Here is a 14,925-nt window from a genome sequence, read left to right as displayed (position 1 = left end):
AAAATGGGAATCATTTTGAGGTTACACAAAACACTTTTCTTTCCATGAGTACAGGGCAATGTTAAAAATCACTGCACTGTCTCATGGAGAGAAGTGACATTTTTTGGATGTGTGTTATTTGGAGATGGTAGAGTTTAAACTGAGAATTTCTGATTGAATGAATCAAAATGAACTTAAAGTAACTTTCACCTTTTCCACAAGGAATTTGAATGGACCCAAATATGTTGCTATTTATACATACTACACTTACAGCTGCGAACCTGTTTTTAAAATGCTGAACAATATTAAGTCCCAAAAGATTACTTCGAAGCGAAACCATGAAACAATTATATAAAGCAGAAAATCTATAAAAATGAGCTTATTAAAATCTCCATTTGTCAAGATTTGTTTACTAGTCCACAGCATTGAATTGTTTTGTTTCGCTGAATGTATCACTGCCACCATACATGTGCTCATAGCTACAAGGATTTCTAGTTACAATCCCTGTAGTGTGACATTTACTCTTTCCATAACAATGAGACCATCACAGGCAAAGTTAACAGTGAGATCGTTTGCAATTCCAATCATGTCACTGTAGCCCTACATCCCCTCTCTCCAAAAACAGGCACGGGTGACCATGAATTCTGCCTCCAAGACTGATCCATCATTCAATAAAATCATGATTGATGTGATTTTATCTACATCTACATTCCTGCATATGCCTTTCATCACTTTAGTAATCAAGAATCCATCTGCCTTCTGTCTAACTGAAGCTTAACCTCTCTACTTAGCATTCAATTTCCTGTGTAATAAAGCATTGCACTGTATTAGCTTTCCTGATTACTTGTTGTACCTGCATTCTAACCTTCTATGATTCATGCACTGGGACACCTAGATCTCTCTGCATCCTCTTACCATTTAGATAATGTGCAGCTTATTTATTCTTTCTGTCAAATTGGACAATTTCATATTTTCCACATTATATTCCATTTTCCAGATCTTTGCTCAATCTCTTACCCTATATATATCTCTTTGCAGGCTTCTTATATCCTCTTCACAATTCAGTTTCCTATTTATCTTTGCATTATCAACAAATTTTATTGCCATACCTCCAATCCCTTCATCCAAACTGTAAACGGTTGAGGCCCAACACCAACCTTTATGGTACACTATTCATGACAACCTGCCAGTCTGTAAGATCCATTTACTCCTACTCCGTTTCCTGTTAACCAACCATTTTTCTATCCATGCCAATGTGTCAGCCACAACACCATGAAATTTTATTTTCTGTAATGATATGGCACTTTATCAAATGCCATCTGGAAATCTAAGTACAATACATCAACCGGCTACCCTTTACCGTCAGCACAAGTTACTTCTTCAAAAGAACTCCAAATAAATTTATTTAACATGATTTACCTTCGACTAAACATGTTGGGCCTGCCTAATTATCTTGAATTTTTCCAAATCCCTGGATATAACATTTTTAAGAATTGCTTTTAACATTTTCTCTTTGACAGGAGCTAGTCTGTAGTTTTCAGATTCATGCCTCCTTCACTTTTTGAATAAAAAATTACATTAGCTATTTTTCAATCTAAAGGAATCTCCCCTGAAATAATAAATTTTAGAAAATTAAAACCAATGCATCAATTAGCTGACTCGCTACTTCTTTTAAGCTCGTAGGATGAAATCCACCAGGACCACGGACCTGTCAAGTTGCAGTTCCAAAATTTACCCGGAGTGTATTACTTCTGGAGTTCCTCCCTCCCTTTCAACTTCCAGGGTATTACTTTTACCTTCTCTAGTGAAGACAGAGGCAAAGCATTGTTCCATTCATATATCTCTTTAACCTTCATTACTAATTGCACACACTATTTTCCATAGTATCTTCTGACCTGCCACCCAACTTCGTGCAATTATATAATTTTGCTTGATTCTGAGTCTATCTTTTCCTTTTTTAGTTAACCATGGGTAGTGTGTTCACCACCTATAATTTTTCTTACACACTGGAATGTACTGATTCTGTGCTTTCCTGGAATATCCCCTCAAATATTTGCCACGACAACACTAGAGACCTATTCCTTTACTTATATTGCCAGATCACTTTCACTAGGTCTGTTTTCATGCCCTCATAACTGCCCTGGTTTAAATTCAAGTAGCAGCTTTGGGCCTACGTTTCTCTACTTTAAATTGTATAGAAAATTCAATCATATTTGGGTCACTGCTACCCAGGGGTTCTTTCATAGAGGTCAGTAATTAATCTCGTTGGTCAAAACCAGGTTTGGTACAGCCTGCTCTCTGATCGGTGAGAAAACATGCTGGCCTAAGAAACTGCTCTGCAAACATCCATGAATTCCTCATCTCATTAACTTTCTCCCCCAACTGATTTTTCCAGTCTATATTTAGGTTAAAATCCCACATGGCAATCGCTGTACTCTTTTCACTAGCTCCCATTATTCCTTCTTTGATACTTGTCCTACAACGTGCTTACTGTTAAGGGGCCTCTACACAACTTCTACAAGTAACCTGTGTTAATAATTCTTCATATCTAACCAGAATACTTCTAACCACAGTTTCCTGAACTTAGTGCTAGCATAATACAGAGGGATGGCCTATCTTTAACTGAACAGAGCCACTCTTCCAGACCCTTTGTTAGTTTCCTATCCTTCCTGTCACATTCCCTTCAGATCCCAATCCAGATGATCCCACAGCCACATCTCAGAAATGGCCACTAGACTGCACTTGAGTTTTGAGAAGATTTGTAGCTCAGGTTGAGGTTCTGGATGTAAGTTTGCTCGCTGAGCTGGAAGGTTAGTTTTCAGACGTTTCGTCACCATTCTAGGTAACATCATCAGTGAGCCTCCGACGAAGCGCTGGTGTTATGTCCCGCTTTCTATTTATCTGGTTAGGTTTCCTTGGGTTGGCGATGTCATTTCCTGTTCTTTTTCTCAGGGGATGGTAGATTGGTTCCAAGTCAATGTGTTTGTTGATGGAGTTCCGGTTGGAATGCCATGCTTCTAGGAATTCTCGTGCATGTCTCTGTTTGGCTTGTCCTGGGATGGATGTGTTGTCCCAATCAAAGTGGTGTCCTTCCTCATCTGTATGTAAGGATACGAGTGATAGTGGGTCCTGTCGTTTTGTGGCTAGCTGATGTTCATGTATCCTGGTGGCTAGCTTCCTGCCAGTTTGTCCAATGTAGTGTTTGTCACAGTTCTTGCAAGGTATTTTGTAGATGACGTTCGTTTTATTTGTTGTCTGTATAGGGTCTTTTAAGTTCATTAGCTGTAGTTTTAGTGTGTTGGTGGGTTTGTGGGCTACCCTGATGCCAAGGGGTCCGAGTAGTCTGGCAGTCATTTCAGAAATGTCTTTGATGTAGGGGGGAGTGGTTATGGTTTCTGAGCCCGTTTTGTCTGTTTGTTTGGGTTTGTTGCTGAGGAATCAGCGGACTGTGTTCATAGGGTACCCATTCTTTTTGAATACGCTGTATAGGTGACTTTCCTCTGCTCTGCGTAGTTCCTCTGTGCTGCAGTGTGTGGTGGCTCGTTGGAATAATGTTCTAATGCAGCTTCGTTTGTGGGTGTTGGGATGGTTGCTCCTGTAGTTCAGTATTTGGTCCGTATGTGTTGTTTTCCTGTAGACGCTGGTTTGAAGTTCCCCATTGACTGTTCGCTCTACGGTGACATCTAGGAATGGCAGTTTGTTGTTGTTTTCCTCCTCTTTTGTGAATGTTATGCCAGTAAAGGGTATTATTGATGGTCTTGAAGGTTTCCTCTAGTTTGTTTTGTTTAGTGATGACAAAGGTGTCATCCACATAGCGGACCCAAAGTTTGGATTGGATGATTGGCAGAGCTGTTTGTTCGAGTCTCTGCATTACTGCCTCTGCTAAGAACCCTGATATTGGAGATCCCATGGGTGTACCGTTGGTTTGTCTGTAGGTTTTGTTATTGAAAGTGAAGTGGGTGGTAAGGTATAGGTCCACTAACTTGATGATGTTGTCCTTGCTGATGAGGTTGGTGGTGTCTGGCGTATGTGTCTTCGGTTCTTCTAATAGTGTAGTCAGTGTTTCTTTGGCCAGGTTGATGTTGATGGATGTGAACAGGGCTGTTACGTCAAAGGAGACCATTAGTTCATCCTCTTCTATCTTGGTGTCTTTAATGGTGTTCAGGAATTCTTGGGTGGAGTGAATGGCGTGGTGGGAGTCTTCTACTAGGTGTTTTAGTCTTTGGTGTAGTTCCTTGGCTAATCTGTAGGTTGGTGTTCCAGGTAGCGAGACTATGGGTCTGAGGGGGGCTCCTGGTTTGTGAATTTTTGGTAGTCCGTAGAAGCGTGGTGTGTTGGATCCATCTGGTTTCATTTTTTGGAAGTCTCTCTTGTTTAATTCTCCAGATTTTTGAAGTTTTTTTGAGTAAGGCTGTGATTCGGTTCTCTAGTTGTGGGGCCGGGTCTATCGCCACCTGTTGGTAAGTGTCGGTATCTGCAAGCAGTGCGTTCGCTTTCTCAATGTAGTCTGTTCGGTTTAAGATGACTGTCAAGCGTCCTTTGTCTGCAGGTAGGATAACGACGTTTTTATCTTTTTTGAGTCCTTTTAGAGCTTTCCTTTCTTGTGTATTGAGTGTGTTTTCTTCCTTTTTCCTGCTTAATGTTGGTGCGACTGTCTGTCTGATGGTTTGCTGGGTTTCTTCTGAGAGTTTGTTGTCTTTCAGTGTTGCTTCTAACGCTGCTAAGAAATCTTTCTTGTCCGCATCCTGGAAGTTGTAATTTAATCCTCTCAAGAGACAAACACTACATTGGACAAACTGGCAGGAAGCTAGCCACCAGGATACATGAACATCAACTAGCCACAAAACGACATGACCCACTATCACTCGTATCCTTACATACAGATAAGGAAGGACACCACCTCGACTGGGACAACACATCCATCCTAGGACAAGCCAAACAGAGACATGCACGAGAATTCCTAGAAGCATGGCATTCCAACCGGAACTCCATCAACAAACACATTAACTTGGAGCCAATCTACCATCCCCTGAGAAAAAGAACAGGAAATGACATCACCAACCCAAGGAAACCTAACCAGATAAATAGAAAGCGGGACATAACACCAGCGCTTCGTCGGAGGCTCACTGATGATGTTACCTAGAATGCTGACGAAACGTCTGAAAACTAACCTTCCAGCTCAGCGAGCAAACTCACATCCAGACTGCACTTATTTGTGTCAATTTGTACTACTTATCTAGCTATCTGTTTTGTCTTGAATGTTATGTGCATTCAAATACAGTGCATTAAGTTTTGTACCTTTAAAAAAAAATTACTTCTGTATTCTCTTGTCTTATCTGATTTGCTCTCAGATCTGTAATTTCTGTCCCTTCTGCAATTGTCTTTCTTTCCTATGATGTAGCTTGCAGCAATGCCATTCAGGTTTTGTTCCCACATCTTGCAACTTGAATCAACATATCTCCATGTCGGCATATGCCCTCAAACAATTTGAGTATTCCAAAGTTTCACCTTCTCACCCCTCTTTTACCACAACTGTCCTCGAGCAAATACATCCAATGGGATTTTTTTGGTATCTACATTTTGCTATTAATACCAAACTTGAAATACCCATACACGTCTTGATCCAGTGACTGTTTTGGTGTTGTCAGGTTACTTATCTGAATTAATTCATGAACAATTATAAATTTGAGAAAACCAAAGCCATTTTGTTGATTTCCTTTGAAGGACTTTGAGCTCTGCAACACAGAAAAAAGACCATTGTTTCTGACTGGCACAGGTTCTATCACCTAAGAATTCTGATCCCATTTTCTGGCATTTGGTCTATAGATTTGTATGCTCAGCATCACAGGTGAACACCTAAATACTTCTTAAAATGCTGAAGGTTTCTGCTTCTACCACCCTTACGGACACAGTTCCAGATTCCAACCTCCCTCAAATGAAAAAAAGAATTTCCTCACATCCGTTCCAAACATTCTGCCTCATACCTTAAATATATGTTCCCTGCCCACTGACCCCTCTGCCAAGGGGAAAATGTTTCTTCCTATCTACCTGGTCTATGCCCTTTCTAATGTTATATATCTCAATCATGTGCCCCCTTCAGGGTCCTTTGCTCCAAACCGCAGTCTGTCCAATCCTTTTACACAGTTAAAACGCACTTGCATAGGCAACATCCTGGTAAATCTCCTCTGCACTATCTCCAATGCAATCACGTCCCTCAATTGTGTGGGCTCCAGAACTGCACACAATACTCCAGCTGTAGCCTAACAAACCTTTTATACACTTCCAACATAACCTCCTTGATCTTAAACCTTATGCCTCAGCTAATAAAGCCAAGTATCCCAGATGCCTTCTTAACTGTGTTATCTGTCTTACCTGCTACCTTAAGGGACCAGTGGAACCCTGGTGCTTCCCAAGGTCCTACGTTTATCGTGTATTTCTTCGGACAGAATGGAGGTGTTTCTCAAAGAGTTCACCCAGACTGTGTTTGGCCTTGCCATTGTTTTGGAAAACGTATTGCAAGCAGTGAATACAGTAGACTGGATTGAAAAAAAAGTACAAATGAAATGCTTCAACACCTGGAAGGTGTGACTGGGGCCTGAGACAATGAAGGAGGAGGTGGTGAATGGGCAAGTGTTACATCTTCTGTGATTGCATGCGAAGTGCCACAGGGAACAATGGAATGTTAGGGGTGGACCAGCAAGTTTCAGAATGAATAGTCCCTGCGGAAGCTTTAGAGTAGAAGAGGGAAACGTGTTTGGGGTTGGTATTGTGTTGGAGGTGGCTGAAATGGCAGAGACTGGGTGACCACTTTGTGGAATCCCTCCACTCCATCCATAGGAATGGCCCTTACAATAGCTTCAAATTACTTAGGCTATCTTTCATGACTGCCACTGAAACGCTAACCCAAACTTTTCAATATATACAGAATTAATTTCTTCAAACCTCCTCACCACATTGGCCTGCCAAGATTCAATTTCCAGAACCCATCGAAAACTTCCTCGGTCACAGTGGACATAGTTACAAACATAAAATAAAATCTCAAACGTCAAACAAGCTTTTGGACACCTTTCTTAACTCATATTGCTATGCTCCCTCTGATTTAATTTTCATTGTTGTCTATGTTAAAGGGTTATTGAAATGCACACTATTGCCGTTGACACCAAATCTCAACACGGTCCTATTACAAGATTTTCACAGCAGTTCCTTAAAAGGTAACAATAATGCAGTTTAAATAAATGAAGATGCATTGTGAATAGATGAAACATTATTATTCAGTCGACAGCAGGACAGGAAGATAGCTTGGTACCTGTTGAAGACAAGCATGCAAGTGTTGTGTAAGCTCCTCCACCTGACGTTCAGAGTTATTTGCTCGCATCTTTTCCAGATCTAGTTTTTCTCCTTGTTTCTCATACTCCAGCAAAAGGTTCTAAAGCAAAGAAACAGGGTCTTAAATGAAGAAGTTAAACAGTTAGCCTGTTCCATAAACTTTTTTTTAAAAATAATTTGTCTGCCATTTTATACAACTAATTGCATAATAAGCTTTGCCATTAAGTTGTTCAGTCATACAGATGAGGCAGAGTGAAGGCGGTTTCCAGTTGGAACTGTGGTAAGAATGTCTCAGCGCCCTCAAGTGGGAAAGCAAATACAATCAGGGTTTAAAAAAAACAGGCATACATTTCAGAGATAATGGGAACTGCAGATGCTGGAGAATCCAAGATAACAAAGTGTGGAGCTGGATGAACACAGCAGGCCCAGCAGCATCTCAGGAGCACAAAAGCTGACGTTTCGGGCCTTGACCCTTCATCAGAAAACCTTATTTCCTATTTAATTGGACTTGCATGTGTAGATGTTGGATGAGGACAGAATTTGCTTGGCAGTTACTGCCTTTACATAAGCTGCCATTCAAGGTGTAGATACAATTAAGGGCTCTATAGGGAAGTAGTAGAGGCTAACTGCCACATTGGGACCATAGCTCAGTGAGAAGCCAATGTTATTGAGGAAATTGGGGAAACAAATGAAAAAGGGATAGGAAAATTGCAAGTGCTGCTTCTTTTAAATAGACAAGGCGCCTTTATCAGCAACACAAAACTGAACAAATGACCATTTGTATTACTCTTTGCAACCCAATCATCAACTTCAATACAATTCAGGTTAAAATTGAAATCACAAGATTTTTATGGAAACAATATAAATATGCTCAATTGACTGAGCTGAACGAAGCATCTTGAGGTGGTGATTAACCTTATGCCCAGTGAGTCTTCCACGTTGCTCAAATGAAAATGTTTACTCATTTAACAAATATACCTACAGATAAAAAAAATTAACTAGCCATTATAAGATTAAGATTTTCAAAATCACTGTACAGACGGTGAATAACAGCTATCTGACAATGATTAGAAGTGTAAATTTCATGACGTGTCGGCGAGGGCGGGGGAAGTCAAATCACCATCACCCGAGAGATAACTGATGTGGGTTCCAACAATGATCTGAATCTTGAAGAGTAAACTACCTGTATTAAATATCATAATGGAATCTGCAGGAACTTTTTCTATTTCACATACAGAAGGGGTCACGGGATAATTAAAAAGGGAACATGAAGTTGATTTTCACTATTACATAATTTATCTAGATTAAAAAGCAATAGGAGCAATCCTATCAGATATCTCTTCAGCCCAGCTACTACCTGTTGTTTCTACTTTTCAGTAAATTCATAACCACCTCCAGAGTATTATTTACTAATTTCCTTCAACTTGCATAAATGCATTACATGCTTTGCAGAATGAAAACTTTAAAGAGAACTTTCCGGCAAGTAAAATGTATGGTTTTCTGTTACCTACTCTGAATATTATTTTCACAAAAAGGGAACATATAGATAGGTCATACTTTTGCTGACATTTTGTCATTTTCCATTCCACAATTTTATTTATGTACCTTGTAGCTTTCTGCACCTTGCATAATGTCTTTCACAGAAGAAGATAATCTGTCTCGTTCAGACTTTATAATCTCCATCTCTTCTGTTAACTGTAGCACCTAAATGAAAATAAATATCTCTTATGTAAAGAGAATAATGTACTGGCACTATTTTTAAATGGAAACAGAAAACTTTTGTTGGATACCTTACCTGTTTTTTGCTGGTATCGAGTTCTTTTTTAGCTTTCACTGCTACAGCTTTAATCTTGTTTATTCTGTTTTCCTTATCATTGCTTACTTTTTCTACAGCAACTGTTTAAAATTAAAACATTATAAATAAGCCAACCACCAACTTTTCTTTGCATTGTGTGTTTAAAACATTTTTCTTTGAATATTACTTACATGGAGTTGCTTGAATTAAAGTAAACCTTGGTAGTGTCCAAGAGTTTCTACTTTGGGTCATGCACAGTAGTCATAAACAGGTATTGCAAATAAAAGAGTGCAAAGCTAAATGTTTGGTACAGGTTGGAATTCAGTGCAATGGGAAAAATATCACAATGCAAACATTAGAAATAAAAAGTAAACTTGGTGAAATGAGTATGTAAACTTTTTTGCCAGAGTTTTAACACTTGGTGGAATTAAGTGCATGGTTTAAGAAAACTTAACACATAGTAAACAAATGTAGACTACATCACAAAGCAGGTTGCATGTTCCAGACTCTGGCATGAGGGAGTTTGTGAACAATGAAACTGCTTGAATAAACATGTCCACAGTGAAGTCTCCATATCAGATCTCTATCACAGAAAAATAGAGTTAAAATACATGCCCATAGGTGAGGGGTTTGTCTTATGCAGAGTGCAGTTTAGGCCCATACTCTCTAGTGTTTAGAAAAGTCAGAGGATTGACTAAGTAAATGTAAAGAGGATGTTTCCTTTTGTGGGCCAATCCAGAATAAGAGTTCATAGCTTTAGGATAAAGGCTAGCAGATCTAAATAAAGAAATGAGGAGAAATCACTTCTCTCAAAGGGCTGCGAATCTGTGGAATTCAGGGCCGTAGACATCAAGTAAATTTGAGGAGATAGACAGATTGCTGAAGGGTTATGGGGAGTTGACAGTACAGTGGAGTTGAGGCCAAGATAAGATCAGCCATGATTGTACTGAATGAGGGTCTGAGGCTTGAGGGTCTGAATTGCGCCAATGTGCTTATGTTGAAGAAAGGTTATCATAAGGGTTGGGAACAAACATCCAAACATTGTATGCACGCCCTGTAGACTGCAATCTTGGTGTTCGTAGTCAGCTTTTTGTTTTCCCAGACTCTCTTGGTCAGCCTGGTAAATGTGGAGACTGCTCGTCCGATCCGCCTGTTGGTCTCAGAGTCCAGGGAGAGGCTGTGATGGTGGAGCTGAGGGATGTGAATTCGTGGACTACGACCAGCTCGTAGTTGTTGATGGTGATGACAGGGGGGTGCTCTGCATCGCTTTCATTGACCTCACGAAGGCATTCGACCTTGTAAGCAGAGACAGCTTGTTCAAAAGAGGACACTCCAGTGTCGCCTCACTGCGGTGGCAAAACACGGAAAGCAGCAGTCTTGTAAAGAGGTGTAGATTCGGAATGAGGTTGGCTATGATCTATACTGTACACAGCAAAGGTGAGTTAGAGAAATGGGTTTTGAATAATTGATCTAATCAAAAAGGTACACTATATTTTCTACCTGAGGGGATAAGGGCGAAGACTGTAGAAACCACAACCAGAATTGGTTGAATAGGTCAACCAAGACATTGAAATAGTTACTAACTGTTGTATCTAAATATCAAAGTCGATGATAAATTACATTCGAGGGAAGAATATATAGATGCAGTGACCAAACAACATACATGTAATTCTACTTCAGATTCTACAGCCAGAAAGCTCTTGTACTTAGTCATCCTTTTGGGGGGTTTGCTAAGACCTACTGACTTACGAAGCAACTTCTAAGCATCCAGAGGTTACTGAACCAGACCAAAGAAATAGTTAATGAGCTGATCTTTCTTGAAAAATTCTGGACCTAGAGAGTCTTGATGAAAACAAGAAAGCAAAAGTGTCACGATATGTGAATCACTCCTCATCTCAGTATTATTGTGTGATGCATTCAGGGTAAAGGCTACTGTCCCTCAGATGCAACATGAATGGATTCCTGAACTTACTTGTGTCATTCTTTATAAGTAGTAGTAATAGCAGTTTGATGTATGGATGAAGGTAGGAACTCAGGGTGGTACTCATTGCTGATAACATAAATGCCTTGGAATAGTTTTTGTTATGTTTTACATTGAAATTAAATCTCACCTCAACAGATTTCAGCCAAATTACACCAAAGATCAAGTAAATTCCAGTGGAAATTACTGCTCAAATTTAAACTTAATAAAACGATATTACTACAGTTTTTTTCCCCCAAGATGGCGGCAGGTCTGCCTGCCAGTTCTCTTTCTCTTTCTTCGTCTTTCCTTCCTTGTTTCTCCCTCTCCCCCTCCTCCTCTCCCCCTCCCTCCCTCGTAGTTCAAACCCCACCACTGCTTGTAATTCCTTACCTAAGGAGTCGGGAAGGAGCCAGGTCATGACCGGGAATCACATGGTGGGAGCTGAACATGTGGGCTTCGTCCAGCAGCAATGGTGGATCGAGCATGGGCCGGAGCAAAGGCGGTGGATCAAGTGACAGCCAGCCGGTGAGACAGTGCCAGCAACATCGGGCCAGTCAGACAGCTCACAGCAGGACACCAGCAGAGACATGGCGAGGACTGGAATGCCCTGAATGTGAGTGCGGCGGTGGCAAGGAAGTTGGGCTCTCTTAAGTTGGCTTTTTTTTCTTCTCTTATTCAAAGTTAAATGTGCCATGTACACATAGCAAAGGTGCACACTGTTCACTGTATTTTTTAAAAAACTTTGTTTTAAAACATTAAATCTTTACTTTTTACATCTTAAATTGCTTAAGAGAAGGAAAAAACTGATTCTAAACCTCCGCTGACTTGCGGCCATACCCAATCACGGGAAAGCCTTCAGGAGTAAACCCTGAGGATAAATCCAGAGCCGGAGTCCCTTAGATAGTCCGATGTTATATCCAACCTCGTTCTGCCAAGTCTTGCCACGACGCCAGTGCAAAGTTGTATTGGCCCCTGCCCTTCCCTTGGACAACACTGGTGGTGTGGAGGGGGGAGACGTGTTGCATGGGCAACTGCTGATCTCTCATAAAACGCTGCCCAGGCCTGCGCCCTGGAGAGGGCACTCCAGCGTTGCCTCACCGCGGCGGCAAAACACGGAAAGCAGCAGTCTACTGGTTATAAGCCTCGCTCGACTGGCATAGAGCGAGGCGCCAGGGGTTGCTTTTGATGGAGAGAGAGGCCATCGCGCCTCACTGGACAGCTACCGCCCGCCTTAAGCTGGGCAGCCCCCAGCCAATTAGGTGCTGTCCCACCACAGTCCGCCTGCTCCACTGGGTGCATGGGGCTTAGGCGATACAAGTATCCTGAATCGCGGACTGTAAACACTGCACCAAGCAAAACAACAAGGAAACAAGGAAAGAAGCCAGCATTCAGACTTGGATGCTGGAAAGTATGGACCATAACAACTGGTCCACCAGACGAGCTTTGAGAGATCAGTGACACCCGCAAGACAGCAGTGATTAACAACGAACTGCTACGACTCCAAGCGGACATTGCAGCACTCCAAGAGACAAGGCTCCCAGAATCGGGGACCTTACGTGAGAGAGACTATACCTTCTTCTGGCAGGGGAAAAGCATAGATGAGACCAGAGAGCATGGTGTCGGCTTTGCCTTGAAGAACTTGCTGTTAAAGTTGGTGGAACCCAGCAAGGATGGATTGGAGCGGATCCTCTCACTTCGACTGCACACTGCTGATGGACCTGTCACCTTATCAGTGTTTATGCTCCAAACCTCTATTCCACACAAGATACAAAGGATGAGTTTTACGACCAGCTTTCAGGGAAAATACAGGTGATCCCGAATCAGGACCAGTTGCTGCTACATGGCAACTTCAACGCCAGAGTGGGTGTCGACCACGACTCCTGGCCAGGCTGTCTGGGATGGTATGGGATCGGCAACATGAATGAAAATGGACAACGACGGCTCGAGCTTTGCATGCTCCACGAACTATATGTCACCAACACCTACTTCCAGGCCAAAGCTCAGCACAAAGTCTCATGGTGACATCCCTGCTCCAAACACTGGCACCAGCTGGACCTGATCCTCACAGGACGCAGCCACCTGAAAAAACGTGCTCATGACTCAGTCCTTTCAGAGTGCCGACTGTGACACGGATCAGTCCCTGATTTGCTGCAAATTCAGACTCCAACCAAGGAAGATGTGCTAGTCCAAGCCTGCAGGCAAGCAGTGTATCACTGCTACTACGACCCAACATTCAGACAAAGTGGCAGTATTCATCAAGTCACTGGAGGACGCCCTCCTTGCAGACCCACCAGGAGGAGCTGCTCAGCAGAGATGGGACACTCTAAGGGACACTATCCACAGCACTGCGGTGAAGACCTTTGGGAAGAAGCGGAGCAAGACACAGGATTGGTTTGAAGCAAACGCGAATGAACTCAACGCGACTGTTGAGGTGAAGCATGCTGCATTGTTGAAATGCAAACACCAACCTACCCAGATAACACTGCAAGTGCTGAGGACAGCAAGAAACAACACACAGAAGACAGCCAGATGCTGTGCAAATGACTACTGGCTACAACTATGTGAAAGCATCCAGTTATCATTTGACACAGGCAACATACGTGGAATGTATGAGGGGATCAAGAAAGCAAAGCCATCGGTCCAACCCAGAACAAGACAGCTCCACTAAAATCCAGGACAGTCAAGATCATCAAAGGCAAAAACAAGCAGATGGAGAGGTGGGTGGAGCATTACTCTGAACTCTACTCCAGGGAAAATGACATCTCGTACAACGCATTAGACACTGTGGAATGCCTACTGGTCATGGTGGAACCGGATATATTGCTGACTGCTGACGAGCTGAGCAAAACCATGGACAGCTTGCCCGCTGGGAAGGCACCAGGGTTGGATGGCATCCCACCAGACGTCATCAAGTGTGCAAAGGGAGTTCTGCTTAGCCACCTGTTGGAACTACTGTGCCAGTGCTGGGAAGAGGGAACGGTGCTGAAAGACATGAGAGACTGCAACATCGTCACCCTCTATCAGAACAAAGAGGACAGAAGCGACTGGAGCAACTACAGGGCAATCTCGTTGCTGAGCATCGTTGGGAAGGTCTTTGTCCATGTGGTCCTGAATAGACTACAGAAAATCGCCAAAAGGGTATACCCCGAATCTCAGTGCAGTTTCAGATCAGAACGCTCTACAATCGACATGATCTTCTCCCTCCTAGAGCTACAAGAGTAATGCCGAGAGCAAAGACAGCCACTCAGCATCGCTTTCATTGACCTCACAAAGGCATTCGACCTTGTAAGCAGAGACAGCTTGTTCAAAATCCTCGCCAGGATTGGGTGTCCTCCGAGACTCCTTAGAATAGTCCAATTGTTTCACACGGATATGAAAGGCGTTGTTCAATTTGATGGCTCTTCTTCGGAGGCTTTCAACATCTGCAGCAGTGTGAAACAGGGCGTGTGCTTGCCCCCACCCTGTTCGGCACCTTCTTTGCAGTCATGCTGAAACACGCGTTTGGAACATCAACCACACCAGATCGGACGGAAAGCTCTTCAGTCTGTCCCGGCTGAGGGCAAAATCCAAGGTTCGTGAAGTATTCATAAGAGACATGTTCTTTGTAGACAACGCAGCGTTGGCAGCACGCTCTGAAGAGCAACTGGAGCGCCTCATGGACAACGTCTCAAGAGCCTGCCAGGAATTCAGCATGACCATTAGCCTGAAGACCACCAACGTGCTGGGTCAAGGCATTGAGCACCCCCCTGTCATCACCATCAACAACTACGAGCTGGAGGTAGTCCATGAATTCACATCCCTCGGCTCCACCATCACAGACAGCCTCTCCCTGGACTCCGAGACCAACAGGCGGATCGGATGA

The 14,925-nt window shown here is 42.5% G+C and overlaps 1 protein-coding gene across 1 annotated transcript in view; it reads right to left on the bottom strand.

Moving 5' to 3' along the window:
• LOC125453187 (GRIP and coiled-coil domain-containing protein 2) overlaps positions 1-14,925 on the bottom strand; it is a 67,573-nt gene that overhangs the window by 32,069 nt on the left and 20,579 nt on the right. Inside the window, exons 8-10 of the mRNA XM_048532416.2 lie at positions 9,101-9,201; positions 8,911-9,009; positions 7,286-7,405 (exon numbers count right to left, since the gene is read on the bottom strand). Coding sequence (XP_048388373.2) covers positions 7,286-7,405; positions 8,911-9,009; positions 9,101-9,201 — 320 coding nt within the window. The remainder of the gene's footprint in view (positions 1-7,285; positions 7,406-8,910; positions 9,010-9,100; positions 9,202-14,925) is intronic.

The sequence above is a fragment of the Stegostoma tigrinum genome, chromosome 6 (assembly GCF_030684315.1).
Source record: "Stegostoma tigrinum isolate sSteTig4 chromosome 6, sSteTig4.hap1, whole genome shotgun sequence".
Classification (NCBI taxonomy): Eukaryota; Metazoa; Chordata; class Chondrichthyes; order Orectolobiformes; family Stegostomatidae; genus Stegostoma; species Stegostoma tigrinum.
This window is presented reverse-complemented; position numbering and strand designations above follow the sequence as displayed.